The sequence below is a fragment of the Drosophila ficusphila genome, unplaced genomic scaffold, assembly GCF_018152265.1.
Source record: "Drosophila ficusphila isolate 14025-0441.05 unplaced genomic scaffold, ASM1815226v1 contig_106, whole genome shotgun sequence".
NCBI lineage: Eukaryota > Metazoa > Arthropoda > Insecta > Diptera > Drosophilidae > Drosophila > Drosophila ficusphila.
The window spans coordinates 6,613,303-6,636,804 of record NW_025063993.1 but is presented as its reverse complement, the minus strand read 5'-3'; the positions used below and the strand labels follow the sequence as shown (position 1 = coordinate 6,636,804).

The window sequence follows — 23,502 nt, the reverse complement described above, 5'->3', positions numbered from 1 at the left end:
AACTGGGATTACTTTGAGAGGACAAAATAGATATTCATGAATAAATAATTTTTGAAAAAACACAAAATTCGTGATACTTTTTAAACACACCTCTTACATTAAACCCTTTAATATAGATATTACAATTGTCAATTTAAAACCTGACAAATAAAAGTACATTTTAATTCAAATAATTTATTGAATACAATAAAGTAGCGTATGAGTTCCTTTTGTAAACTGTGTTTTTTTAACATTATGTTCTAAAATATTTGACTTTGTACAAAATATATCCTATTCATATATGCCGAAAATTGTTCCTCCATTGCACTCCGATTTTTTCGAATTTTTTCACTCAAATGTCGTTTGCTGAATGTTTGATTTGAAATTGAAGATTAAATACAAAGGTTTGGTGTATTTGTGGTGACGTGCTTAATCCGAAATATTTTCCATTGATTAAACAAGAGCAAGGCGAGAGCTTTACAATTAAATCGAGTTCGGTGGATTGTCAAGGGATGAGGAGTTGGTAAAAAAATATATGCAGGCGAATAATAACTTGCAAAGGCCGTTTATTTTATATAAAAAAGCGGGCAACTCAAATATCAAAGCAAATCTATAAATCATTTTAAATTATTAATTAACAACTAACTTAGGAGTGTATGACAAAAGCATTTCTAATTCAAATGGTAGCGCCATGAACATAACTTAAAACTAAAAAATTGCTTGGGTAGGAAGGGGCGGTTGGAAGTGTTGCTGGTACAAAACGAGAAAGAATCGTCGCTGACAACGTTAAAAGCTAAATTAAGTCTATGACCTATTTATTTACTTAAATACGCTTGACGCCACAGAGCCCACCGTCGCTAATCATCATCATCGCCGCCGTTGCCAGTCGCCAGTCGCCAAGCATCATCGCAATCACTTTAGCATCATCGTCCGTAGTACTTTGAGGAGTGAGTTTCGTTTACCATCTCTGCATCTCTTGTTTGATCAATATCTTTGTCTAAGCGGAGGAGGAAGAGGGTCCAGCGGGCTCGTCCCCCTTGACGGCGGACGCATAGGAGCCGCCAGGTTTGTCACCACCGCCGCCACCGGAAACCGGAGTCGCAGACTTGCCATCGCCACCACTCCCGCCGGCGACGGCTGCTCCTGCACCACCGGGCGGAACGCCGGCTGCTCCGCCGATGCTCACGCCACTGTTAAGGCCTAGAGTTTGAGGTGAATCAACTAGAGAATTTGTTTCGATTGTGGGTTTGGTTGGGATGTGTGTGAGTGTGGTGTTGTGTGCGAGAAGCGAACTGTTTTATGCACCTTTGATATCCATGGCGTAGTGGTCCTCCAGCCGCAGGTCGTGCCTCTTTATCAGCTGGCACTCTGCGCCCTCGACGGTGGGAATGGAGTACACGTATAGGTACCCATCCTGCGAGGCAATTAGCAGTCTGCAATGCAAAAAAATAAGCCAAATTAAAATTTCTACCAAGCAAAGACTTTTTATAGGCCTACTTGCACTTTGGTTTGCAATTCTTTGTATTTTTCAACGAAAGAATAGGAAAAAGGTATATTCAATATTACGAAGAATTTAGCAGATGAAAACAAATTCCCAGAAGTTGGGTCAAGGCTTTAAAACTCATTAAGCTAACAAAGGTTATTTTGTAATGTGCAAATTGACCTGCAGTCCGAATACCGATCCAAAACTCACCTTAGCTGCTTCTGTATCGTGGTAATGGCGCACATCCTGCGCACTCCCGCCTCCGGCAAAGTGACCGAGGCGAAGGCCCGGCCTTGGCTAAACACGTCGGTCACCTGCGTGGGCAGGTAGCTGGTGACCGTTTTGCTCAAGAATCTAAAAAACGAGTAACTTGCATGAGAGAGTAGATTTGGTGAGTGGTTGAGTTGTGGTTGTTGTTGTTGAGGTGGTTGGTTGGTTCGTGTTTGGTGGTTTCGCAAAATGAAAGAAAAGAAAAATAGATAAACGTCAAGTGATACGAGAAATAGAATAAAATCAAAAAAGTCATAATCCCTACTCAAAATGGCTTCAATTTAGTTCCGTTTTCAAAATCGCTTTGCAGCTTCTTAAAAAAAAATGAGAATCATTATTTTATCTTTTTATTTATTTCTTGTTTAAGGAAATTGAGAGAAACTGAATTTGGAAAATATGACTCTGTATCAGAGGCAATTGAAATAAATATGAAGAGAACACATGTACATATGAAAATGGATCGAAATGATTTTATTAAATGAAGTATTGTATGATTTTATTGAATGTATAACAAAAATAATAAGGTAATTTTCAGCAATGATATTTAACTTGAATAAATCATAAATGGATATTGGGATTTCGGATTTCAAAACACAAAAATGCTTTAGATGGAAATGAAAAAAGCTAGGGACAAATGGTTTGGGTTTTGACCGAAATGGAGTGGTTCCGAAGGCAACAGCGATTATGTACAGAACACCCACACCTTACAAATAAACCTTTACCCATTACCGCACAGAAAAGTAAGTTCAACTATCTACAAGACTACAAAACATAAGTTGAGTAATTCGAATCCAACACCGCTTACCCCATCCAGTCGTCGCTCGTCTGCTTTCCTCCATGTCCTTCGGCTGTCTCCGTGGCACTACGATCCAGGCGGAAGATGTGCACAGTCTCCGTGTTGGAACTGGACACCAGATACTCCGCGCACGTGCTGAATGACAGTGAAACAATGGATACACATCGCTTCAGTCCGCGTCGAAGTTCAAAAAGCCGACTACCATCCTGGGAGCTAAAAACCCTGATGACCGTTCCACGCTCACTTGCCGTGGCAATCTCCGTGCCCGAGGGACTGAAGGCTAAGGCCGCCAGCGGTGTGTCGTGGGCGGGAATCATGGTCTTGGCGTGCAAGTTAATGGCATCGAAAATCTGCACCTCGCCGGAGGTAACGCTGCCCGGATAGGCCAGGTAGCAATGCTCCGAGGACGAGGAGAGTGCGCACAGACCCTGCGGATTGCACGGCGTATCCCGAATGGTGTGCACTACCTTCATGTCCTGAATGTTGTGGATGTACAGCGACTCCTCCAGACAGACGATCAGGCGCTCGCGATTGAGCTTCACTGCCAAAATTGTGTTTGCGTACGAGTAGTTGCAGATTTCGCTCTGCTTCTTAAAGTGGCACACCTTCAGCTTGCGGGGGGCTCGCTGGGAAACTATGGCCACGAGTGAGCTCTCAAATAGGCGCTCAATGAGAAACAGTTCATCGCTCTTTGTGTGATAAATCTTGTCCAACGTCGAGTCCACGGAGCCCAGGCTGTACAGGCTATAGCCGCCGCTGGTGGCAACGGCCAATGAACTGCAATGGTGATAAGTGTGATTAAATTTGCTAGCATAAGGTGGAGCCAATATAAAAGACATTCGGATCAGAGAAATTGTGTGCTATTAAATAACAGATAAAGTTGATTGATTGATATGCTTGCAACCTTACCAATGTATAAAGAAGTATAAATAGTAATGAATAATTATCTGCCTCGTTTTTGCAAAATCGAGCATTTTATGAACTAGCTCTTTTCTTAATTGGATTAACTTATCTACTATCTGTAAACAATATTTTCAACTCAAGTTGAATTTAATTTATTGGAGTTCCTCACTCTACTATTATATGTTGGGGATATGGGAAAAACCGCGATTTTCCTTGACTTAGCACAAACTCTATTTCTCACAACATTTTTTTCCGACCCCTTATCGAATGACCACAGCAAATGTACGCTTACGTTATGTTCTGGTTAAAATTGACGAAAACTTCACCCGCATCCACATCGGGGCGCCCGAGCAGGCTCATCATTGTGGCTGTGTGGGAGGGGCTGATGAAGTCCTGCAACAGATTGAATGTAAATCGTTAGCTACGTTAACCATTCGAGCATATTTATCGATGGCGTATTATGGAATGGCGAGTGGCGCAAACAAAGCGTGGGCCAAAGTAATAAATAAATGCTCGGAAGTACAATAACAAACTCGGCATGCGTGTGAGTGTGTGTACACTTTTTGGGGCTGCTGATAAAACCAACAACAACAAACAAAACACACTCACACACACACACAAGCGCTTGCGAAATGTACATACGTGACTGGGAATCGTTTATTTGTACCTCTTTGTTTTGAGACTTTTCTGTTTCGGATTTTTCGATATTCGCAGGACCACGGTGTCGACTTGGTGTTAGGTGAATGACGTTTTCTTAACTGAAGCTACGTAATATTTAATGATATTTGGATTTCTTGTCGCGCAATTGTTTTTGCTCTGTTTTGCACACAAACCAGCACCCACACAAAGACAAGGTGGACAGCAACAGAGCGAACCAGGCATGGAAACTCTATCAGTGCAGAGTTGCATTCGCAAGTGTTGGAAAAGTCTAGAGGACATCTTCAAGCTGTTTGCATTGCAAAAAAAAACTATGGTACATTTTCTAAACTTTGTAGTGCCTCTACGAAAATATGTAGTTTTAAAAAACACGATTTAAATAAATATACTTAAAATGTAATTAAATGCATTTAAATTTTAAAAATAATATTGCTTCTTAACTGAAATGGTTTGAGTTCCGCTGAAATATCTTCCTGACATAAGTTCAATGGCTTAAATGGTTTGAGTTCTGCTGAAATATTTTTCGCTGGATTTTCAAATTACCTTTTGTTAAAAGTGTTCAAATTTTAAATAAAAGTCGGTCAATCAATACAGTTTTTACAAATCCCTGTGTATTATATCTTATGAGTTCTTTAATTTGTTAACCGCAATAAAGGAACCAGTGAACGTAAGCGCAAACTGTCATTGCACCCCTGGAAGGCAGTCTAGTGATTTCCAGCCCTGGTTAGGTCTGGTTCACAAAAAAAAATAACACAATTTTATTTTAATCTTTCCAATATGCAAATCTGTTCGAAAATCGACCAACACAGGATGCAGACAATAAATAGCAATAATATAATTTGACATTTGCCTGCGCAAAAAAAGTTTCGTGCCTTGCCGAGTGCTAAATCCAAGTCCAGACGCATAAAATCGATGCAGATGCTGTCTGCATCGCTACCACATTCTTTTGGAAAGTGCATTAAATCGGTTGCCAAAAACACGATGCTCAGTAATTTACGCTGTGAAATCAACCATTAATCAAAAACACAAAAGACTCGAAAGGATGCAACTAAGCAAAAGCTATAGCAATAACAAAGTGCTCGAATCGGACCAAAATAAATACATACAGACGGTCAAGGAGGCCGATGTGTATTGACGTTGCCCGCGCTGAAGTGAGCTGATTACACAAAAGATCCTCAAAACTATTTTATGTAAGTATGTAAACAGATACGGACAGGCCCACCTTGGGTTATAATCGCCTGGCTTCCCAGTGGCTGATAAGGAATTAGTGCTTATCTTTCATCTGCAAGCTGTCTGATGTGGTTCGCTGTCTACCTACTACACCATTACTGCCCCCCATTGTCTTTACCAGCGCGCGTTTTATACTCTTTCGACAAAGAGCTTATAATTCTGATTTAAGCTTGGATACCCAAAAGTGTTTGGGAATACGATATACCTTCATTTTATTTACATTCCTTTTCACACTGCGGAAAAACAATTTTGCAGGCTTTGCAAAAATGTTGGTATTTTCACTTAGTGAAATAATTATATTATCGACAATTAAATGTGTAAAATGATTTAATTTAGGAATTTAACAGATCAGTAAAATCAGAAGACAAGTTTTATTTTTAAACGGGTAATAAAGAAACAATCTAGCAAGCCTATAAATAGTCTTTAATACATAATGAGCAGAAACATAATATTCGGACGAAAAATGAAAATTTAATTTCATAACTAAACTTGAAATACAAAATCCCAATTTTATAAAGTATTTTGATATATTTGATAGATTTCCGCTATTCAGAAGAGTATCCGATCTTCGAGCTTCTCGTCGTTTCCTTCCGTTTTTAATTTATTTCGCTTTTTCCTAATCAATGTCAGCACTATGCGTCGTGATTTGTACCGTTAGCTGGCAGGTACTCCACGCACAGTACCGTTATCGCACTCTTGGCGGGCGGTTCGGTTTTTTAGTTCAGTTTAGTTCTATTCCGTACTTTTCCACGATCACCAATGAAGTTTTACGCAGGAGAAGGGTACGAATTCGGTATTGAATGTACACATTCTGGAATGGGGATCGCAACCCATTGCACTGAGCTGTCTGCTGTTCGTTGTGTTTATTTCTCGTCTTAATTACAATTATATTTTGCATTCATTAAGCATTCCGTGACTAAGTTTCGAGCGACAAGCAAACACAGTGGGGCAATGTCGGAGGTCCCTATCATAAGTGCTGATAACGATATTGGGTTTTCATATTCCCCCGGTTTTTGGGGCAGCGCTTACCACTATGCAGTGTGTACTATTTGACATTTAGCAAAACCGATTCCTATCGCGGTGATTTTGCAAAATTCAAGGGGCTCCGCTTATTTTTAACCCGTTAGTTTCTAATTTTAACTTACTTTTTTGGAAACAATAAAATTTTTTTGACCTGTAAAATGTGTTTTACCGAATATATATTGTAATTCCAATTATAATGAATATGGCGGAGATATTCTATACTCGAACTTTTTAGTGTTTAAGTTTAATTTTATCCAGCGCTATTTTGATTATGATCACACAAACTTAAACTATAGATTTTTATTAACGCATTTTATCTCTTGTAGTCAAGGCTCTAATATGTCCGACGGAGTCAGTATATTGCACATCAAGCAGGAGGTGGACACTTCTTCGGCGGGCGGCGCGGCCTCGTGCTTTAGTCCCAGTTCCAAATCAACTGCAACGCAAAGTGGAACCAACGGCATGAAGTCCTCACCTTCGGTTTCACCAGAGAGACAGCTTTGCAGCTCCACGACCTCCCTTTCCTGTGACCTGCATAACGTATCCCTAAGCAATGATGGTGACAGTTTAAAGGGTGGTGGAGCTGGCAGCGGCACTAGTGGCGGCGGAGGTGGAGGAGGTGGCGGTACCAGTGGAGGAAATGCCAGCAATCCTAGTGCTGGAACAGGATCCGGATCAGTAAGGGATGAGCTTCGCCGGCTGTGTTTGGTTTGCGGAGATGTGGCCAGTGGATTTCACTACGGTGTGGCAAGCTGCGAGGCCTGCAAGGCATTCTTTAAGCGCACCATACAAGGAAATATTGAGTACACCTGCCCGGCCAACAATGAGTGCGAGATCAACAAGCGGAGGCGCAAAGCCTGCCAGGCGTGTCGATTTCAAAAGTGTCTGCTCATGGGCATGCTGAAGGTAACCTTGCAGTTAAGAGTTTAAATTGTGAAATGCTAATTGCTTTTACCTTTCAGGAGGGTGTGCGTTTGGACCGAGTTCGTGGTGGACGGCAGAAGTACCGGCGGAATCCCGTATCCAACTCTTACCAGACCATGCAGTTGCTCTATCAGTCAAACACCACCTCGCTGTGCGATGTGAAGATCCTGGAGGTGCTCAACTCCTACGAACCGGATGCTTTGAGTGTTCAAACGCCTCCACCGCAGGTGCATACAACAACCATTGCCAATGATGAGGCCTCTTCCTCGTCGGGCAGCATTAAACTTGAGTCCAGCGTTGGAGTCACGCCCAATGGGACTTGCATTTTCCAAAACAATAACAACAATGATCCCAATGAGATATTAAGCGTGCTTAGCGATATTTACGACAAGGAACTGGTCAGTGTAATTGGCTGGGCAAAGCAGATACCCGGCTTTATAGAATTGCCGCTTAACGACCAAATGAAGTTGCTCCAAGTGTCGTGGGCTGAGATTCTGACCCTGCAGCTGACCTTCCGTTCACTACCGTTTAACGGCAAATTGTGCTTCGCCACGGATGTCTGGATGGACGAGTTGTTGGCCAAGGAGTGCGGCTACACGGAATTCTACTACCACTGTGTGCAGATTGCCCAACGGATGGAGAGGATTTCGCCACGAAGGGAGGAGTACTACCTTCTGAAGGCGCTGCTTTTGGCCAACTGCGACATCCTACTCGATGACCAGAGCTCGCTGCGCGCCTTCCGAGATACGATTCTTAACTCTCTGAATGACGTTGTCTACCTGCTGCGTCATTCATCTGCTGTGTCGCATCAACAGCAGTTACTCCTACTGCTGCCTTCGCTAAGGCAGGCGGATGACATCCTGCGGCGATTCTGGCGGGGTATCGCACGAGATGAGGTCATTACCATGAAGAAACTTTTCCTCGAGATGCTCGAGCCGCTGGCCAGGTGAAATAGATTATGCGAGTGGCCAATCTAGTTGATCTAGCTGATAAGCAAAGGTGCAAATATAGTCTTAAGTTGAAAGTATACTAGCGTAGATTAAGCGTAGGATAAGCCGTGTATATAGATAGTAAAATACTTGTCGGGTAAGATTAGTTCGCAGAGAAAAACTCGTTTTAATGATTCGTCTAATGTATGTTCTAATAATTTGAATACAAAACATTACACTGTTGGCTAGTGGCTATATCCCAGTGATATTGTTGTCTATTTGGTACACTTGCGGTCAAATAAAGTAGCACTTTGAATTCTTATACAATAAAATTGTTATGTCCAATGATTTTAAAGTTGATTTTTGTGTGGAATTTACGATAACTTTCGCGAATTTAATTTTCATCTGGGTAATTTTGATACTAAAAAAACAAAACAAAATTTGACTTCAATTAGATGTGGACCAAATTCGTTGGCAATTTTTAATATATTCAAAACTTTTCATATTTCCAAACTTAAGTGCTACAAATTTGATCGCATTTGTACGCATTGGCTCCCGATTTCTTAAATAAACCCTATGTCTATTGGTTAAATATATCCCAAAACTTCACAAAAAAACCCTGCTCATGACCTTTAAAATTTCGCGCGGTCCTAAAGGCTTACAATTAGTGCTATCGATGGTCATATTTACATTTGCAGACTAGAGACGTTGCATCATCACCAACTAAAGCTAAATCAAATTATTGCTAAGGTGTGTCAAAGTACTTGTTGGAGCTTTCTTGGAACCGATCGCTGCGCGCCAGTTCGTTGCGGAAGTAGGAAATGGTCCGTTGTAGTCCAGTCTCTAAGGGAACCTTCGGTTCCCACTTCAGAAACTGCCGGGCACGCGTGATGTCTGGTTTCCTGCGCTGCGGATCATCCTCCATGGCCTTTGTTTGCTTAATTTTACTGGGGCCGCCGACCAGCTGCTTGATGATCTCAGCAAACTCCCCGATTGTCTGCTCCACGGGATTGCCCAAATTCACCGGCTGTGTGTAATTTGATCCCATTAGAGCAATCATTCCATCCACCAGATCCGAAACGTACTGAAAGGAACGTGTTTGCTTGCCATTTCCGTACACAGTGATGGTTTCATTTCTTAGCGCCTGGAGAATAAAGTTGGAAACTACGCGTCCGTCGTTCATGTGCATCCTAGGACCATAAGTGTTGAAGATTCGCGCCACGCGCACTTGCACTTTTTCCTAAAGAGACAAATGCAGAAATAATGCAATTAGTTTTAGTGGCGGTTCGCCAGCTGAGTTCGAAGAATGTGGTCAGTGCTCGCGATTGGAATCTTATCTCGTGACAAGCAGCCGAGCGAATCAAAAATTGATGGCATTTCAATTGAGATCATTTAATGCCCGACTGCCGATCAAATCAGGAAAGATCTGCCACATTTCTGGATATCAGCCAGTTTTCGCAATTATACAGACTGCCTTTAAGGAATGTGGATTTTGAAACGAGATTTGATGACAGTTTTTTTTATTAAAAATTTAAGGTTTGGGTTTGTATGATTAGGAAAAGTGGTAATAATAATAGTACATGATTTCCCAGAAACCAGAAAAAATCAAAACAGAAATTCATTGAAATAGGGATATACACATCTGCATATTACCTGTTTAGCGTACGCATAGCTCAGAGTTTCGGAGACCCGCTTTCCCTCGTCGTAACAGGCCCTTGGTCCAATGGGATTCACATGTCCCCAGTAGGTTTCTGGTTGCGGATGGACAGTGGGATCACCGTAAACTTCTGAGGTGCTGGCTATCAGAACTTTGGCCATCACGCGCTTTGCCAAGCCTATTTAATTGTGCCAATAATACACCTTTTCAGTTAAATGTTTATTTACCTACCCAGCACATTGATGGTTCCCATGGTGTTGGTCTTAATGGTTTTCACCGGATTGTACATATAATGCGGTGGAGAAGCTGGCGATGCCAAATGGTAAATCTCATCAATCTCTATAAAGAGTGGATTAACGATGTCGTGGTGAATGAGCTCGAAGTTCTCATGACCCAGCCAGTGCTCCACGTTGCGTTTGCGTCCCGTAAAGAAGTTGTCCACCACGATGACTTCGTGACCCTGGACCATCAGGTCATCCACCAGATGGGAGCCCACGAAGCCAGCACCTCCGGTAATTAGAATGCGCTTGCGGTTTTTGTAGTTAAGGTACTTGACCTTTGGATATTTACGCGGAGCACTGGTCTGTAGATTACGGATCTGCTCCTCTAGCTTGGCCAGGTGCTCCCTGGTACGCTCTAGTTCGACTTTTTGCTCGCGGATTAACGAGCTTTGCTCTTCGTAAGCCATCTGCAGGCTTCTTTGTAAAGGACTCTCGGTGGGCGGCCAGCGGGCCTGAACCTCGTCGCCGGTGGAAATGGGAGCGGAAGACATTCCGCCCGCCGAAACGCTGACCGCCCGGTACAGGTAGACCAGGATAAGAAGAACGAGCGCGGCGGCCGCTACAATCTTAAGGCGCTTCTTGGTGGCAGTCATCGTCGTCGAGGCGTGGGTGCGATTTCGAAGTTTGAGTGTTGTGGGGTTTCAGTGCTTATCAGCAACTGAAATCGCCACATTGCATTCTACTTCAGCTATAGAAACTATATAAACAATAAGCAAACAGCGGATGTTATCATCCAGGAGTAGGGTTGTCAAGATTATATCAATGTATCGATTTCTGCGGCCTTTTTTTTAAACTCAATGCATAAATATCGATGTTCAGAATTATATTTCACAAATTTATACGGAGACAAATTTGGCGCCAATTTTATGACTTTAAAATAAACGCCAACATGGTTAAGAACACATTTTTTTGTTCTTTCTTAGGAACAATTATAACTTATTAATTCATTTTCCTGCAGCTTCTGAATGCGGAAAATGTTTAAAAGCTAATTTATTGATTCATGTTTATTCAGCTTTTACCAATTATAAGATTGTATAAAAAATAATTATCGATGGTTAAATACGCTTAATAATCGGTGTACTGATATTTTGACATATTACTGGCAACCCTATTTTTGAGTCAGCTGCTTGTAGTTTTGCGATTTCATTGCAATTTTAATTTGCCGAACTATAAAAACAGAAATCGAGTGCCGATCATGCCCAACGAGAATGCGGAGGACCAGGTTGGTCAGGACTTGAAGCAGAAGGCCAAGGAGGTGGCCGTCGCCTCTGAGGAAATGCTCGAGAAGGTTGTTGCCGGCTTAAAGCTCCAGGATACGTTATCTTCGAATATACCCGGAAATGAGGATGCAGAGCAGGCGGAAGGGGCCAAGGATGAGGCTTCTGTGTCCGCGGATGCAAGTGAGTTGTCTGGGGTCAAAAAAGAACCCTTTGGGGGCACCTCTTTGGGGCAAAAAAAAATGAGGTTAGGTTTGGTCGGGACAGTCAAACCCTATTAAGTTAAATTTTCTAAAAGAAAGATGATTCAAATAATTTCCGGATAACTGTAAACTATACAATTTAAATATTTATACAATAAAGGTACAACTTCTTTTTTTTAAATTAATCTTTTAGTCATCTTGTTTAAACATCCCATTCTTAGGTGCGACTTCGATCGTGTTATTTCAAACTTGTTTTCTTTCACTACCTTAATCTACCTATCCGAGTTAAGAATTAAAAGCTAGTTAAAGAAGCAGCTTTAAACGCTATGTATCTTTTCCACTTTTTTTCCAGACAAGCAGGCCTTGCTACAAGCGGTATCCGACGCCATGGCCGGCACCCGCCAGATAGCGAAACGATTCGCCTTCTGGTCCACACAGCCAGTAACTAAGCTGGACGAGCAGGTCACCACCAACGAGTGCATCGAGCCGAATAAGGAAGTCAGTGAGATCCGGGCGGAGCCCTACACTTTACCAGGTGGATTCAAGTGGGTAACCCTTGACCTCACCGACGCCAACGACCTCAAAGAGCTGTATACGCTTCTTAACGAAAACTACGTTGAGGACGATGATGCCATGTTTCGCTTCGACTACCAACCGGAGTTCCTCAAGTGGTCACTGCAACCGCCGGGCTGGAAACGTGACTGGCACGTGGGCGTGCGAGTTGAGAAGTCCGGCAAATTGGTTGGATTCATCTCTGCCATTCCCAGCAAGCTAAAATCCTACGATAAGGTGCTTAAGGTGGTAGATATTAACTTTTTGTGCGTGCACAAGAAGTTGCGCAGCAAGCGGGTGGCTCCAGTTCTAATCCGTGAGATAACGCGTCGTGTCAATCTAACAGGGATATTCCAGGCGGCCTACACAGCCGGAGTGGTGCTGCCCACGCCAGTGGCTACTTGTCGCTATTGGCACCGCTCGCTGAATCCAAAGAAGCTGGTGGACGTGCGCTTCTCGCATCTGGCCCGCAACATGACCATGCAGCGCACCATGAAACTGTACAAGTTGCCCGATCAGCCCAAAACAAAGGGATATCGCCGGATCACGGCTAAGGATATGGATAAGGCGCACAAACTGTTGGAGGATTACTTGAAGCGTTTTCAATTAAGTCCCGTTTTTAGCAAAGAGGAGTTCAGACATTGGTTTACGCCCAAGGAAGGCATCATCGACTGCTTTGTGGTGGCCGACGAGAAGGGCAACATCACTGATCTGACCAGCTACTACTGCCTGCCCTCTTCGGTGATGCACCATCCTGTGCACAAGACCGTACGAGCCGCCTATTCATTTTACAACGTCTCCACGAAGACTCCTTGGTTGGATCTTATGAACGATGCCTTGATCTCGGCCCGCAACGTCCAGATGGACGTGTACAACGCCCTCGACCTCATGGAGAACAAGAAGTACTTTGCGCCACTGAAATTCGGTGCCGGGGATGGCAACCTACAGTACTACCTTTACAACTGGCGCTGTCCATCGATGCAGCCGGAGGAGATTGCCCTGATACTCATGTAGGCACTTCAACACCTATGTTCACATTCTCGCCCTGCCTTTCGCCGCTCCCGTTCCTCCGCTTTGTCCACCTCGCTGGAAGTCCCGTGCGGCTGCTTTGCATGGCTCCCATCCTCTTAGCTATTACCCGTAATCTTCAGTTATTCCAGCGAGGGAAACCCTTTGCGAGTCACCTACCTAGCATCATTGTGAAACTGCATTTTGCAACGGCCAAGCTTGGATATTTTTTACTACAAAAAAATAAAAATAAATAAATAAAAACACAAATTTAATAAAATGCGCAGCAATATCTCTAGACTTTTAATGTGTGTTCTATCTTTCTCCCCAGTTTTTAAACTTATGATTTTAATACAAACACATATTCGAAAACTATCCACTATGTAGAAACTTATTAAGATAAACATTTTAACCTACAACATTTATCAGTGTATCTGACTCCGACAATTCGGCAACTCTGTTGTATCAGCATCGGTCTGGCAACGTCAAGTGAAAAGCGCGCGCTCAGCGAAAACAGCTGCACTCGTGAGTTAAATTCCGAAATCGCGACCTACATATTGGTTTTTAATGCTACAATAATATCAGATAATTTAAGACACCCGTCAATATGGACGATTCGGTGTTCAAGCTAAAATACCAAAAGTACAAGTTACGCGTGAAGTTGTGGGAAAAAGATTTTAAAAAGAAGAATGGCCGAGTTCCATCGAAGGTGAGATTGGATACGTATAGCAAATACTGTTGTATAAAAAGATTTTAACTACATTGGCAGTATGATATTCGGGAGGCCAGCCAGGAGATCCGAGACTCCTACAAAATGTATTACAAACTAAAGACATCTTTCCTGGAGGAAACGCTTAATGATGTGCTTAGCGAGGATGGTTACGATGTCCTGGAGATGTCACAGGCTAGTGATCTGGGTGTGAGCATGTTGGATCAGGACGTAAGTCTGAGCGGAGGTCCTCAACTGCCGCTGAATATATCCGCTCTGGTCGAGACACCGAGTTCTGGCAATCTGCAGGAAATTCCGCAGACTGCGGAGGGGTCGTTTTCCAATATTCAGGACCTGCCCAATCGCCAAGTGCTCACTAATCTGGTAAATCGCGATGAGAACCATGTTATCCGCCAGTTCGAGGCTGTGGAGGAATTGCCAATCAATCGGAATGCTTGGGGTGTAGATGTCAGCATGAAGCAAGCAGCACCTCCAAAACCTCTAGAGGCTTCTCTATCCGCTCCTGTGGTCGGGAAGCAGCCAAAAGCCGCTGCATCCCTTAAGCCCAGTCTAAGTGCCAAATTGTTCCAATCCACTCGCGGATTTGCTAAGCGTAATCCACGCAAGCCTTTGTCAAACACTTCCGTCAACGCCTCCAGCTCCACCAGTTCCGCAAGCTCAGTTCCCTCTCTGGTGGAAGAACTGCCCGACTTTGAGACCATACTGATACGCAAAGCGCAGGAGTACAAGGAAAAGGAGCTGGCCTTAGCCGGTAATCCGCTGCTGGCCGGCGACCACAGCAAAGAAACTATTAAAACGCAGGTGGACGACGGCTGGCTGCAGCGGAATACGAAGGAAAATACTCTTGAGGCGGAGACTCCATTTTCGGAAGCCAATAATAATAATAATGGTCAACTAAAAAAAACCAATTATGGACTGGCCAATCTAGATTTGAGTAAACTGAAGCCCGAGCCCAAGGAGGTACAGAAGGTGCAGGTGAAGGCCGAACAAGTTGTGAGCACACAAGGACCGCCATCTGCTAGCGGTTTTAATAAGAACGAAGCACCTCCTCCCCTTAGGCAGACCCCTTCTGCGGTCACCCAACCAACATCCGCTCACAAACACAATTCTCCTGTTGAACAGGAAAGCGATTCTGATTCCGACTCTGTGGTGGCTGAAAGCGAAGAAGAGCCGGAGCCACAGGAGTACAGGCAGTTGGCTAAACGACGTCGTATTATGCCTGCGACCGAAGGGTCAGCTGAGGTAGCTGCTTCCTCCGAAATGCCCAACAAAACAGAAGCGGAAGAAAAAACTGTGACTCCGGATGAAACAGAGGATGAGTATGGCTTGGATTTCTCCGCCGACGAAGAGCGTGATGCCACTTATGAACCGGAGAAGGGCAAGAAAGAAAAGGCCAAGCGAAAACAAGCAGCTGGCAAAAGGAAGACCACCAAACCGAAGGCCGAAGCTAAGCCGAAACCTGAAAAGAAACCGAAGATCAAAGCAGAAAAGAAACCCAAAGCGGAAAAGAAGCCAAGGAACTCGAAGAAAGCACCTGCTGCAGAAGCTGTTGAACCTGAAGAGGAGAAGGAGAGTCAGCCATTGAATCCCGAAGATCTGAAGTACGTGCTTGCCTTGGAGGCAGGCGACATTACCTCCGTTCCGCGTATTAATTCGCAGGAACTAGAAAAAGCGGATGCCACCGCCCAGCGCTACATCAGCACTTTTGCAGCAGGACCCATTATGGAATCCGCAGGAGGATCTAACGTCCGAGTGGACGAAAAGCGAGCAGCAGCCCGAAAGAAGCTAGAGGAACGCATAGCTTCGGGAAAACTGAACGAGAACTTTGTGACCATCAACATTCAAAAGAAGAAGTTCGCACGTGGCAAAAAGACTGTGAATTTTAGCAAGTACAAGAAGCAGCAGTGGCGGCACAAGAAACGAGTGGCTGCCTTGAGTGGGCCAGATATGGACATGGGTGGCTGTGATGGCGGAGTGCTCACATGTTTCCAGTGCGGCGGAGTTGGACACTTCGCCCAGCAGTGCAAGGTGAAGGGAGACAGTTTGCTGCCGCTATCCGCGCAGCTGGAGGAGGATCCCTCGCCGTTTCCCACGCTCGCCGAGGCTCAGGAGATGGCCACACAGGGAGCCTTGGTGGCTCATAGTCGCAACATCTCAAGATTGCCGGAGGCGGCCAACGAAGCCATCCTTCAAAACGAAGAATCTGATGATTCAGAGAAGGAGATCCAAGAGAGCAGCGGTGATGAGGCTGAGGAGGAACAACCGAATCCAGGTTGGTCCAGCGATGAGACCGACATCGACTTTGAGGCAGTGGATGCAGCCGTGGAGGCGTCGCTTAGTCAGCCTGCTTCGCAAGGGAAACCAGCATCGCCTATTAAAACGTACGTTGGCCACAAGATTCCCGAAGAATTTTTGAAGCTGGCTGGTCTGGATAGCAATGCCCCCACCTCGAATACCAGCCGACATGGCGGGGTGAAGCCACTTTACGAACTCCTCCCGGATGGAAGTGTCCAGGACACTACACCCGAAGTGCTGGAAGCACTGCACATGTTTGGTCACAGTAATTTTAGAAAGGGTAAGCTTAAACCTACATTTTGCGGATGAGTTTAATGAAGAATGTGTTCTTTTTCAGGTCAGGATCGGGCAATTATGCGCACCCTCTCCGGTCTCTCCTCGCTGGTCACCTTGAGCACAGGCAGTGGCAAGTCCCTGTGTTACCAGCTGCCAGCCTATCTGTACAGCCGGAAAATGGGTGCCATTACGCTGGTCATCTCGCCACTGGTGTCGCTCATGGAGGATCAGGTGACCGGGGTGCCGCACTTTCTGCGCGCCCACTGTCTGCACACCAATCAGACTGGACCGCAGCGGATGAAGATCCAACAGATGATCGCCGACGGGGAAATCGACATACTGCTCGTCTCTCCAGAGGCTGTGGTTTCCGGAGAGCGCGCGACGGGTTTCGGAGCCATTCTCCGCCAGCTGCCGCCCATTGCGTTCGCATGCATCGACGAGGCGCATTGCGTGTCCCAGTGGAGTCACAACTTTCGACCCAGCTACCTGATGATCTGCAAGGTGCTGCGCAAGAATCTTGGTGTGCACACTGTACTGGGACTTACGGCCACGGCCACTTTGCCGACGCGAGTGAGCATCATTAACCACCTGGGCATTGCGGACGGGGAACGGGGTGTTATCAGCGACATCCCACTGCCGGATAACCTGGTGCTGTCCATCTCCAAGGACCAAAACAGGGATGCGGCGCTGCTCCAGTTGCTCAATAGTGAACGGTAGTTTTAACGATATCCATTGAATCCCAGACCTTCAACTCTTTTTAAATGTTTCAGCTTTGAACCCTGCCAGTCCATTATTATCTACTGCACACGACGAGACGAGTGTGAGCGCATCGCTGGCTTCATCAGGACAACCGTCCAGGACCGGAGGCAGCCAGCCCAAGATCAGGGAAAGAAGCGCAAGCGGGTTAATTGGCAGGCCGAACCCTATCATGCCGGAATGCCTGCTTCCAGGCGACGAACCATCCAAAAGGCCTTCATGGGCAACGAGCTGCGCATCGTGGTGGCCACAATCGCCTTCGGCATGGGCATAAACAAGCCGGACATTCGGGCTGTCATCCATTACAACATGCCAAGAAACTTCGAGAGCTATGTGCAGGAGATCGGACGAGCTGGACGCGACGGATTGCCTTCCCACTGTCATCTCTTCTTGGATCCCAAGGGTGGCGATCAGAGTGAGCTGCGTCGACACGTCTACGCCAATTCAATCGATCGGCATGTAATCCGCAAGCTGCTGCAGAAGATCTTCGTGCCGTGCAGCTGTGACAAAAATATGTCCAAAGGAGATGCTCCCCAAATGGCGATCGAAGGCGAAGGTCCGAGAGCCCATGTGTGTCCGGGCCACGAGATTGGCTTTTCCGTGGAAAAAACCGTTGAGATGCTGGACATCCCGGCAGAGAACATATCCACGCTGCTCTGCTACATGGAGCTGGATCCTCGCTGGTGCATGAGTGTGCTCAGCTCGGCATATGTGATGGCCAAAGTGATCTCCTATGGTGGACCCAAGTACCTGAAGTGAGTTTCGAATAACTGTTTAATTAGTGTTGTGTAACTTCTTCTTATTGTGTTCCCTTTTCACAGGCATGCTGCTAAAGAATGTCCACCCTTGGCCATGGCCATTGCCTTGCAGATAAGGGACAAGACCTTCAAAGAGGACTCCAACATAATTGAGTTTTCGGTGACGGACATTGCAGCAGGAATTGGCTGGAACAGCGGCGTGGTCAAGTACCAACTCAAGGATCTGGAGTGGGTGAAAGGTAAGGTGGCACACCATCATTTATGGCCTTTATAATATTGTAATCTCTTCATCGTTCGGTAGTAAATGGATTTCCCAAGCGATCGCCAATCACAGTAAGCTTCTTCGATTTGGGATTCCGCATCAAGGTGCCGGGCGACTTTACGGAACTGGAGATTGACAACGCTCTGGACACGCTCTACACGCGTTCCGTAAAACAGGAGCGCACGCAGCTCATTCAGCTTCAGTATGTGGCCCACGGATTGGCAGCGGTGGCCTACAGCTCCTGTGGCCAGTGCTGCAATGCTGATTTCCCACAGGATCGCTGCGAGCAGCTTAAAGCTATTGTGCGCAACTACTTTGCCAACGACTATCCACAGGATCTTGAGCTAGAAGTGGAGGTTAGCCCTAAGCTTATTTCTACATTTAAATGGAATTTTTTAGTTACACATTTCCTTTGTCTTGCAGCCCAGCAACGTTCCGGATGGACACATCACGGACGACGTGCACGCCTTGATCAACATGTATCCGGACAACACGTTCAGTGGACGAAACATTGCCCGCATTTTCCACGGCATCCAAAGTCCCAACTATCCGGCAGTCATTTGGGGACGCTGTAAATACTGGCGTGCCCACGTTAAGGTCGACTTCAATCGTATCCTGCAACTGGCCAACGCGGCTATCATTAAAAGGCGTACCTAACCGAGATTTTGGATATAAAATAATTGTTCTCCTAAATAAGTCAATTTTTATGTGATGCACTGATTCATTAATTTAATAGGTCGCGAATATGAAAATATGTGATGCCATTCATAACATTTGTTGCCTTTTTATTTAAGTCTAATAAAAAACTTTAAATTATTTTCAATGTTTAAAAAATCCGTTATCAAAATGCAGAAATCGATTAATAATTAGTACATTAACGAATCGTTAAAATTATCGGTGTGAGTCCTTGCTTTTAAAATCTCGTACCTTGGGAGGACACATGCAGGACGAAATCATTATAGCAAGAAAAACAAAGTTTTGTGTATTTGCAGCGCCCTTTGCTGAGAAGTTGGAACTTCAGCAAAACCAAGTTTCGTGTATTTTTCAGCGCCTTTTGCAGAGATGTGGCAACTTCAAGAAACTTTCAAGGACTAAAACCCGGGAATTCATCCGTGGGTACTAAATAGGACTAAAACCATGGAACCTCAACTCAAAAACAAGACAAACAGCCAGGACAATCGCTATTTTCGATTCCAACATTTCCCTTTTTCTCTTCCCAGCCAAACAATAATTCAAATCGAACACCTCCCACAGAAACTCCATTGCACTCCTAGAACCCCAATTCAATCCTCCTCCCCACCAAGGAAACCCAAAGCATAATTAAGGAGTAAGGACGTATCCGTGCCCATTAGTTTTTTGTGTGACACCCAAGAATGTTAAACAACAAAGCATTCCGAATATTTCTCTCTCGAATAAACAAATAGATTCATAAACAATAGGCAACTGCAAGCTTGCATTTGCCCTGTTGGGCTCACTTATTTCCAAACCCCCCTATAAGTTTACGGTTAAGAAAGACATTTAATCGCCCAAGAGGTCAAAGGCTCAACGGGTATCAGTATCAATTAAAATTTAATTGCATGTGTGCAAATAAATATTTTCGTCTTTATCCTGTCCGCTGCCACCTGTTTCATCGACACCTTTGTCCTTTTAATCATTCAGATTCCAAAGGGATTTTTTGTGTCCATCCCCCCTTAAAACATTCATTACTTTCAAATACAAATAAACACATGAATAATAAATAGACGAAAAGAATTGTATTTGAGCTGCAAGCAAAGTCAATGGTAAGGAGCAAGAAATTAAATGTCTGGAAAAGCAAACGGAAAATCGAAGGCAAATGGCAAACTTTTGCAAATATAATTGTAATGAGGAAAGCAAGAAACTTTGGCCAGTGAGCCTAGTCGGAAAAATTGTGGTCTTCGCTGCCTCTGTTTCTTTCTTTGGAATCCTTCCTTGGACTGTCGTTAAAGTTAAATGGTCTGTGTGATTGCCCCAGGGAGGCAGCGAGGGGGTGGGGGAGGCTCCAAGGTCGTAATGAAAGCAGACAAACCCAATCAGGCAGCATCGCTTACAGATTGCATTTCCTTAGATGATTTCCTTCTTAATTTTGCCTCTCTATTTCTCAATTTTTTGCTGTGCGACATTTCCATGGGGTTTTTTGAAAAGCGCAAAGGAGAGTAATGAAAGTTCAAATGAAAGTAATAATCGGATGCAAGAATATTGAGAAGCAGCTAGGAAAAATATGCGGTAAAAAAAAAGAGATTTGAATCATATTTTATGGTATGTTCGTGTAAACATGCATTTTTAAGCCTGGCCCTTGACTAGCTAATCTAAATTAAATTATTCAAGTACCCTCTCATACCTCAATTTACAATTATGTTCGATTACAAACGACAAATCAAAAATGGCTTGTAAATTACAACCGAAATCCCACCGAACTATTAACTTTGTCCCATTCTCCTGTGTCAAACCATCCGCATAAAAAAGCGCAAAATATGTGAAATATGTGCAAATGTCAGCTTTTCAATCCGATTCAATAAACTTTGAATGACACGCAGCCGATTGAAAAGGGAAGGGGATGGCATCGCCCAGCTAGGAACGAGGATACATTGTTCCAGAACTAAATCCACTCGAAATTTTCACCCATCCACATCCTCATCCACATCCACAGTTCCCCGCTCGGTGTCACATTTTGCATGATTTTGCTGACAGAAGTTTGTTTGTTGCCTGTTGACATATGGTGGGGAAAATCGGAGGGGGAAAATCGGGGGGAAATCGGGGGGAATGAGGGCCCATAGAGGTGATTGCCGTTTAAATTACGAAATCATGCATGAGGCTGAATAGGGGAGTTTCGGGGGTGGGGAGGAGCAGGAAGCTCTGGGTTTTGAAATTATAGTGCATTTGTGTTTTGTAATTAGACCCCAAATACCTATCGATGGCCCAGGATGAGAGGGATTGTGTCTGCTGTGTGGGCTGGCTGAGGTTTTTCCCACTGTGTGCGAGAAGTGGCCTAATGAGGCAACACTTTTGGCTCAATGCTAACCAGAAGCCATACAAAACTTCTACAAAACGATTCCCTTAAAATGAAAAGCCAATGCAAACACTAGTTTGGTTTGGTTCATAAAGTATTTGGTAGGTTTTAAAAATCTCTTTTGAAGGAAACGGATTTAATATAGGTTTATTAGAGCCATATAAATGTTCCACTACCTTTGCAGCATTATTATCTTTGCTGTTTTTTCCAATGTTTTGCCAAATAACATTCCGTATTCAATCAATCTCAAAAACTACGCAGGGCTGTGTTTTGTCACTTGTAGCATCGATATCCTGAAAATCCTAGCCAACAAATTGACATTTGAGCTGACACTTTGTGGACGCTTTTCCTGCTCTTCACAACATCAATTGATTTGCCCAAGATTTGCAATCGCAGTCAAAGTCTCTTCTGTTGTCCTTGTGGCGAAGGCAAAAATAAAAAAAAAAGAAAAGGGAAATCCAACCAAGTGGCCCACAGAGCACACACACATACATACATACACACGAGTATATCCAGATGAATTGGCAACTGCGATGATGATGCGTCAATGCATGCAAATTTGTTAGCCACAAATAAGTTGGGCCCAAAGTGGTTTTCGGGCTTTGCACACAATATTTTGTTGCTCTTCCTGCTGAAAATTGTGGCTTCTGTTTCTCTCATTGTTGTTATTGTTGTTGTTAATGTTATTGTTGTTGTTGTCGTTTCTGTGGCTGCTGTCAATGGCAGTGATTTACATAATATGGCCAACTCGATGCAACAATTTCCTGTGTGTTTGAACCCCAAATATTTACTGGCCTTTGTTTGCCTGTTTGGCCTTTGCTCTTGGCTCACACATACATATGTACGTATGTTTATTTGTTTTTGTTGTACTTTTTTATATTTTTCGATTCCTGTCAAAAGTTATTAGTCAGCAGGTGGAAAATCAATTCGAAGGGCTTTCGGTCAAACAAACATTTCATTATTTTCGTCTCTGGCCAACAGCTAAACCAACACTTTTTGTCATATGCCAAATGCAAAATTTATGGAGAGACTCGACGAGAGTTGCGGCTCTTCATTTTGCCCATTGCTGGCAATTGGCCTAAACAATTGTTAATAGGATTTTCCCCTCTCTGTGAGTGTGAGTGTGAGTGAGTTTGTGTGTTTGTGCGTGCGGAAATTGATTTGGCTTGGCCAACACAGACACACACACGCACATATCGGCTGGCTAGTCTCTTAATTTTTGATTGCTTTGTGGTAAATCGAATGAAATGTCCCACCACTTGGCGTCCAAATTAACCTAAACAAGTCAATAAATGTAATTAAGTAATTAATTTGCCAGCTGCAGTGGGAAAATCCAGTGAATCCAGAGAGGGGGAGTCCCCCCAGCTGCCTCGCATAATTCCGAAACCGAAATTTCTGCATTTCTGCCGCCCCAGTTGTTCGGAAATTTGTTGCATACGCATAGGCGCAGCCCACAAATTTGATGACATGTGTCCTGCAGCCCCACCCCCTTCGTCCTTCGTCCTTCGTCCTTGCTGCTCCACCACCTTTTGGCCACCCCTCCCTTTGGCCAAGTTGATGTCTTGTCGGACGAAATCATGGTCAATTTTATGCATGTCTCTTGTTGAACAACAGCAGGCGAGAACTATGAATAGTACGGATTGACAAGCGTTTAAGGGCGGCACAAAGGGTGAATATAGTATATATGGGGGCCTACGGGGGGAAAAGGGTCCTAGCCTTCGGAGGTAGTGGGCGGGGGAAGGGGGTGGGGGAAGGGGTTGTGGTCACATGGCTTGCTTTCACTCCATGTGATGAACGATGGACGTCGCTTGTTGCGAATCCCCCTGTAATTTCCCCCTTTGATTTCGTTTACATATGTAAACACGAGTGGGCTTTTCAGAGAACTTTGGCAACTGTATAGTAGCTAGTAAACTATTCATCATATACGAATGTGCTTCAACAGTTCCGCAAAATAGTAATAAATGTTCACTAACCGCTCCTTAGAAAAAAACATATCCAGAAAGTGAAATATATTATACTAAATCAAAAGGGACATAACCAAAAACTTATCTTATTCATAAAATGTAGAATTGTTCTTAATATTGTATTATACTCTATTTATTGTATTCACTTTAATAGAATTTCACTTAAATCCTACCCATTCTGACTTCGTGATGATAATCCAAGGCACACTGCAGTTACTTTTAATATCATAAATACATTATCGTCTGTGTAACCCCAGCAGAAACTCACTTGAATCGCAACTTAATCAGTGCTAATGAGTCGGTCCCAGGGATATCACTCGG

The 23,502-nt window shown here is 44.1% G+C and overlaps 5 protein-coding genes across 11 annotated transcripts; 3 read left to right on the top strand and 2 right to left on the bottom strand.

Annotated features, from left to right (window-relative positions):
• Positions 1 to 528: 528 nt before the first annotated feature.
• LOC108089017 (WD repeat domain phosphoinositide-interacting protein 2) lies at positions 529 to 4,314 on the bottom strand. Of its 6 annotated transcripts, none has more exons than XM_017187098.2 (6): positions 4,074 to 4,314; positions 3,724 to 3,824; positions 2,538 to 3,305; positions 1,673 to 1,831; positions 1,285 to 1,412; positions 529 to 1,200 (listed from the first exon to the last, which is right to left on the bottom strand). In XM_017187098.2, the coding sequence occupies exons 2-6, from the start codon at positions 3,792 to 3,794 to the stop codon at positions 977 to 979; spliced, it is 1,350 nt and encodes a 449-aa protein (XP_017042587.1). In that variant the 5' UTR covers positions 3,795 to 3,824; positions 4,074 to 4,314; the 3' UTR covers positions 529 to 976. The 6 variants fall into 6 exon arrangements, with proteins under 6 accessions (XP_017042587.1, XP_017042586.1, XP_017042589.1 ...); XM_017187097.2 differs by having other exon boundaries at positions 4,099 to 4,314; XM_017187100.2 differs by having other exon boundaries at positions 529 to 1,179; positions 4,099 to 4,314.
• Positions 4,315 to 4,801: 487 nt separating this feature from the next.
• On the top strand, positions 4,802 to 8,542 carry LOC108089045 (steroid hormone receptor ERR2). Of its 2 annotated transcripts, none has more exons than XM_017187153.2 (3): positions 4,802 to 5,278; positions 6,668 to 7,247; positions 7,304 to 8,542. In XM_017187153.2, the coding sequence occupies exons 2-3, from the start codon at positions 6,681 to 6,683 to the stop codon at positions 8,213 to 8,215; spliced, it is 1,479 nt and encodes a 492-aa protein (XP_017042642.1). In that variant the 5' UTR covers positions 4,802 to 5,278; positions 6,668 to 6,680; the 3' UTR covers positions 8,216 to 8,542. The 2 variants fall into 2 exon arrangements, with proteins under 2 accessions (XP_017042642.1, XP_017042641.1); XM_017187152.2 differs by lacking the exon at positions 4,802 to 5,278 and adding an exon at positions 5,804 to 6,100.
• Positions 8,353 to 10,874, bottom strand: LOC108089046 (UDP-glucuronic acid decarboxylase 1). The gene is made up of 3 exons (XM_017187154.1): positions 10,083 to 10,874; positions 9,848 to 10,029; positions 8,353 to 9,434 (listed from the first exon to the last, which is right to left on the bottom strand). The coding sequence occupies exons 1-3, from the start codon at positions 10,723 to 10,725 to the stop codon at positions 8,940 to 8,942; spliced, it is 1,320 nt and encodes a 439-aa protein (XP_017042643.1). The 5' UTR covers positions 10,726 to 10,874; the 3' UTR covers positions 8,353 to 8,939.
• Positions 10,875 to 11,234: 360 nt separating this feature from the next.
• Positions 11,235 to 13,412, top strand: LOC108089062 (glycylpeptide N-tetradecanoyltransferase). The gene is made up of 2 exons (XM_017187171.1): positions 11,235 to 11,532; positions 11,905 to 13,412. Exons 1-2 carry the CDS (start codon positions 11,328 to 11,330, stop codon positions 13,116 to 13,118), a joined length of 1,419 nt encoding a protein of 472 aa, XP_017042660.1. The 5' UTR covers positions 11,235 to 11,327; the 3' UTR covers positions 13,119 to 13,412.
• Positions 13,413 to 13,607: 195 nt separating this feature from the next.
• Positions 13,608 to 19,005, top strand: LOC108089048 (ATP-dependent DNA helicase Q4). The gene is made up of 7 exons (XM_017187156.2): positions 13,608 to 13,821; positions 13,882 to 16,417; positions 16,475 to 17,126; positions 17,184 to 17,924; positions 17,991 to 18,166; positions 18,229 to 18,545; positions 18,613 to 19,005. Exons 1-7 carry the CDS (start codon positions 13,720 to 13,722, stop codon positions 18,844 to 18,846), a joined length of 4,758 nt encoding a protein of 1,585 aa, XP_017042645.1. The 5' UTR covers positions 13,608 to 13,719; the 3' UTR covers positions 18,847 to 19,005.
• The last annotated feature ends 4,497 nt before the right edge of the window (positions 19,006 to 23,502 follow it).

Bases quoted from the DNA above. Each gene is read 5' to 3' on its own strand.
- LOC108089046 (XM_017187154.1), bottom strand. From the start codon at position 10,725: ATGACTGCCACCAAGAAGCGCCTTAAGATTGTAGCGGCCGCCGCGCTC. The intron at 10,030-10,082 runs GTAGGTAAATAA...ACAATTAAATAG, and splicing joins GGGAACCATCAATGTGCTGG to GCTTGGCAAAGCGCGTGATG. The intron at 9,435-9,847 runs GTAATATGCAGA...TTGTCTCTTTAG, and splicing joins GCTATGCGTACGCTAAACAG to GAAAAAGTGCAAGTGCGCGT.
- LOC108089045 (XM_017187152.2), top strand. From the start codon at position 6,078: ATGAAGTTTTACGCAGGAGAAGG. The intron at 6,101-6,667 runs GTACGAATTCGG...TATCTCTTGTAG, and splicing joins AAGTTTTACGCAGGAGAAGG to TCAAGGCTCTAATATGTCCG. The intron at 7,248-7,303 runs GTAACCTTGCAG...TTTACCTTTCAG, and splicing joins TGCTCATGGGCATGCTGAAG to GAGGGTGTGCGTTTGGACCG.
- LOC108089017 (XM_017187098.2), bottom strand. From the start codon at position 3,794: ATGATGAGCCTGCTCGGGCGCCCCGATGTGGATGCGGGTGAAGTTTTC. The intron at 1,413-1,672 runs GTGAGTTTTGGA...TTTGCATTGCAG, and splicing joins ACGATACAGAAGCAGCTAAG to ACTGCTAATTGCCTCGCAGG. The intron at 1,201-1,284 runs GTGCATAAAACA...CAAATTCTCTAG, and splicing joins CTACGCCATGGATATCAAAG to TTGATTCACCTCAAACTCTA.
- LOC108089048 (XM_017187156.2), top strand. From the start codon at position 13,720: ATGGACGATTCGGTGTTCAAGCTAAAATACCAAAAGTACAAGTTACGC. The intron at 16,418-16,474 runs GTAAGCTTAAAC...GTTCTTTTTCAG, and splicing joins TCACAGTAATTTTAGAAAGG to GTCAGGATCGGGCAATTATG. The intron at 18,546-18,612 runs GTTAGCCCTAAG...TTTGTCTTGCAG, and splicing joins ATCTTGAGCTAGAAGTGGAG to CCCAGCAACGTTCCGGATGG.
- LOC108089062 (XM_017187171.1), top strand. From the start codon at position 11,328: ATGCCCAACGAGAATGCGGAGGACCAGGTTGGTCAGGACTTGAAGCAG. The intron at 11,533-11,904 runs GTGAGTTGTCTG...CTTTTTTTCCAG, and splicing joins TTCTGTGTCCGCGGATGCAA to ACAAGCAGGCCTTGCTACAA.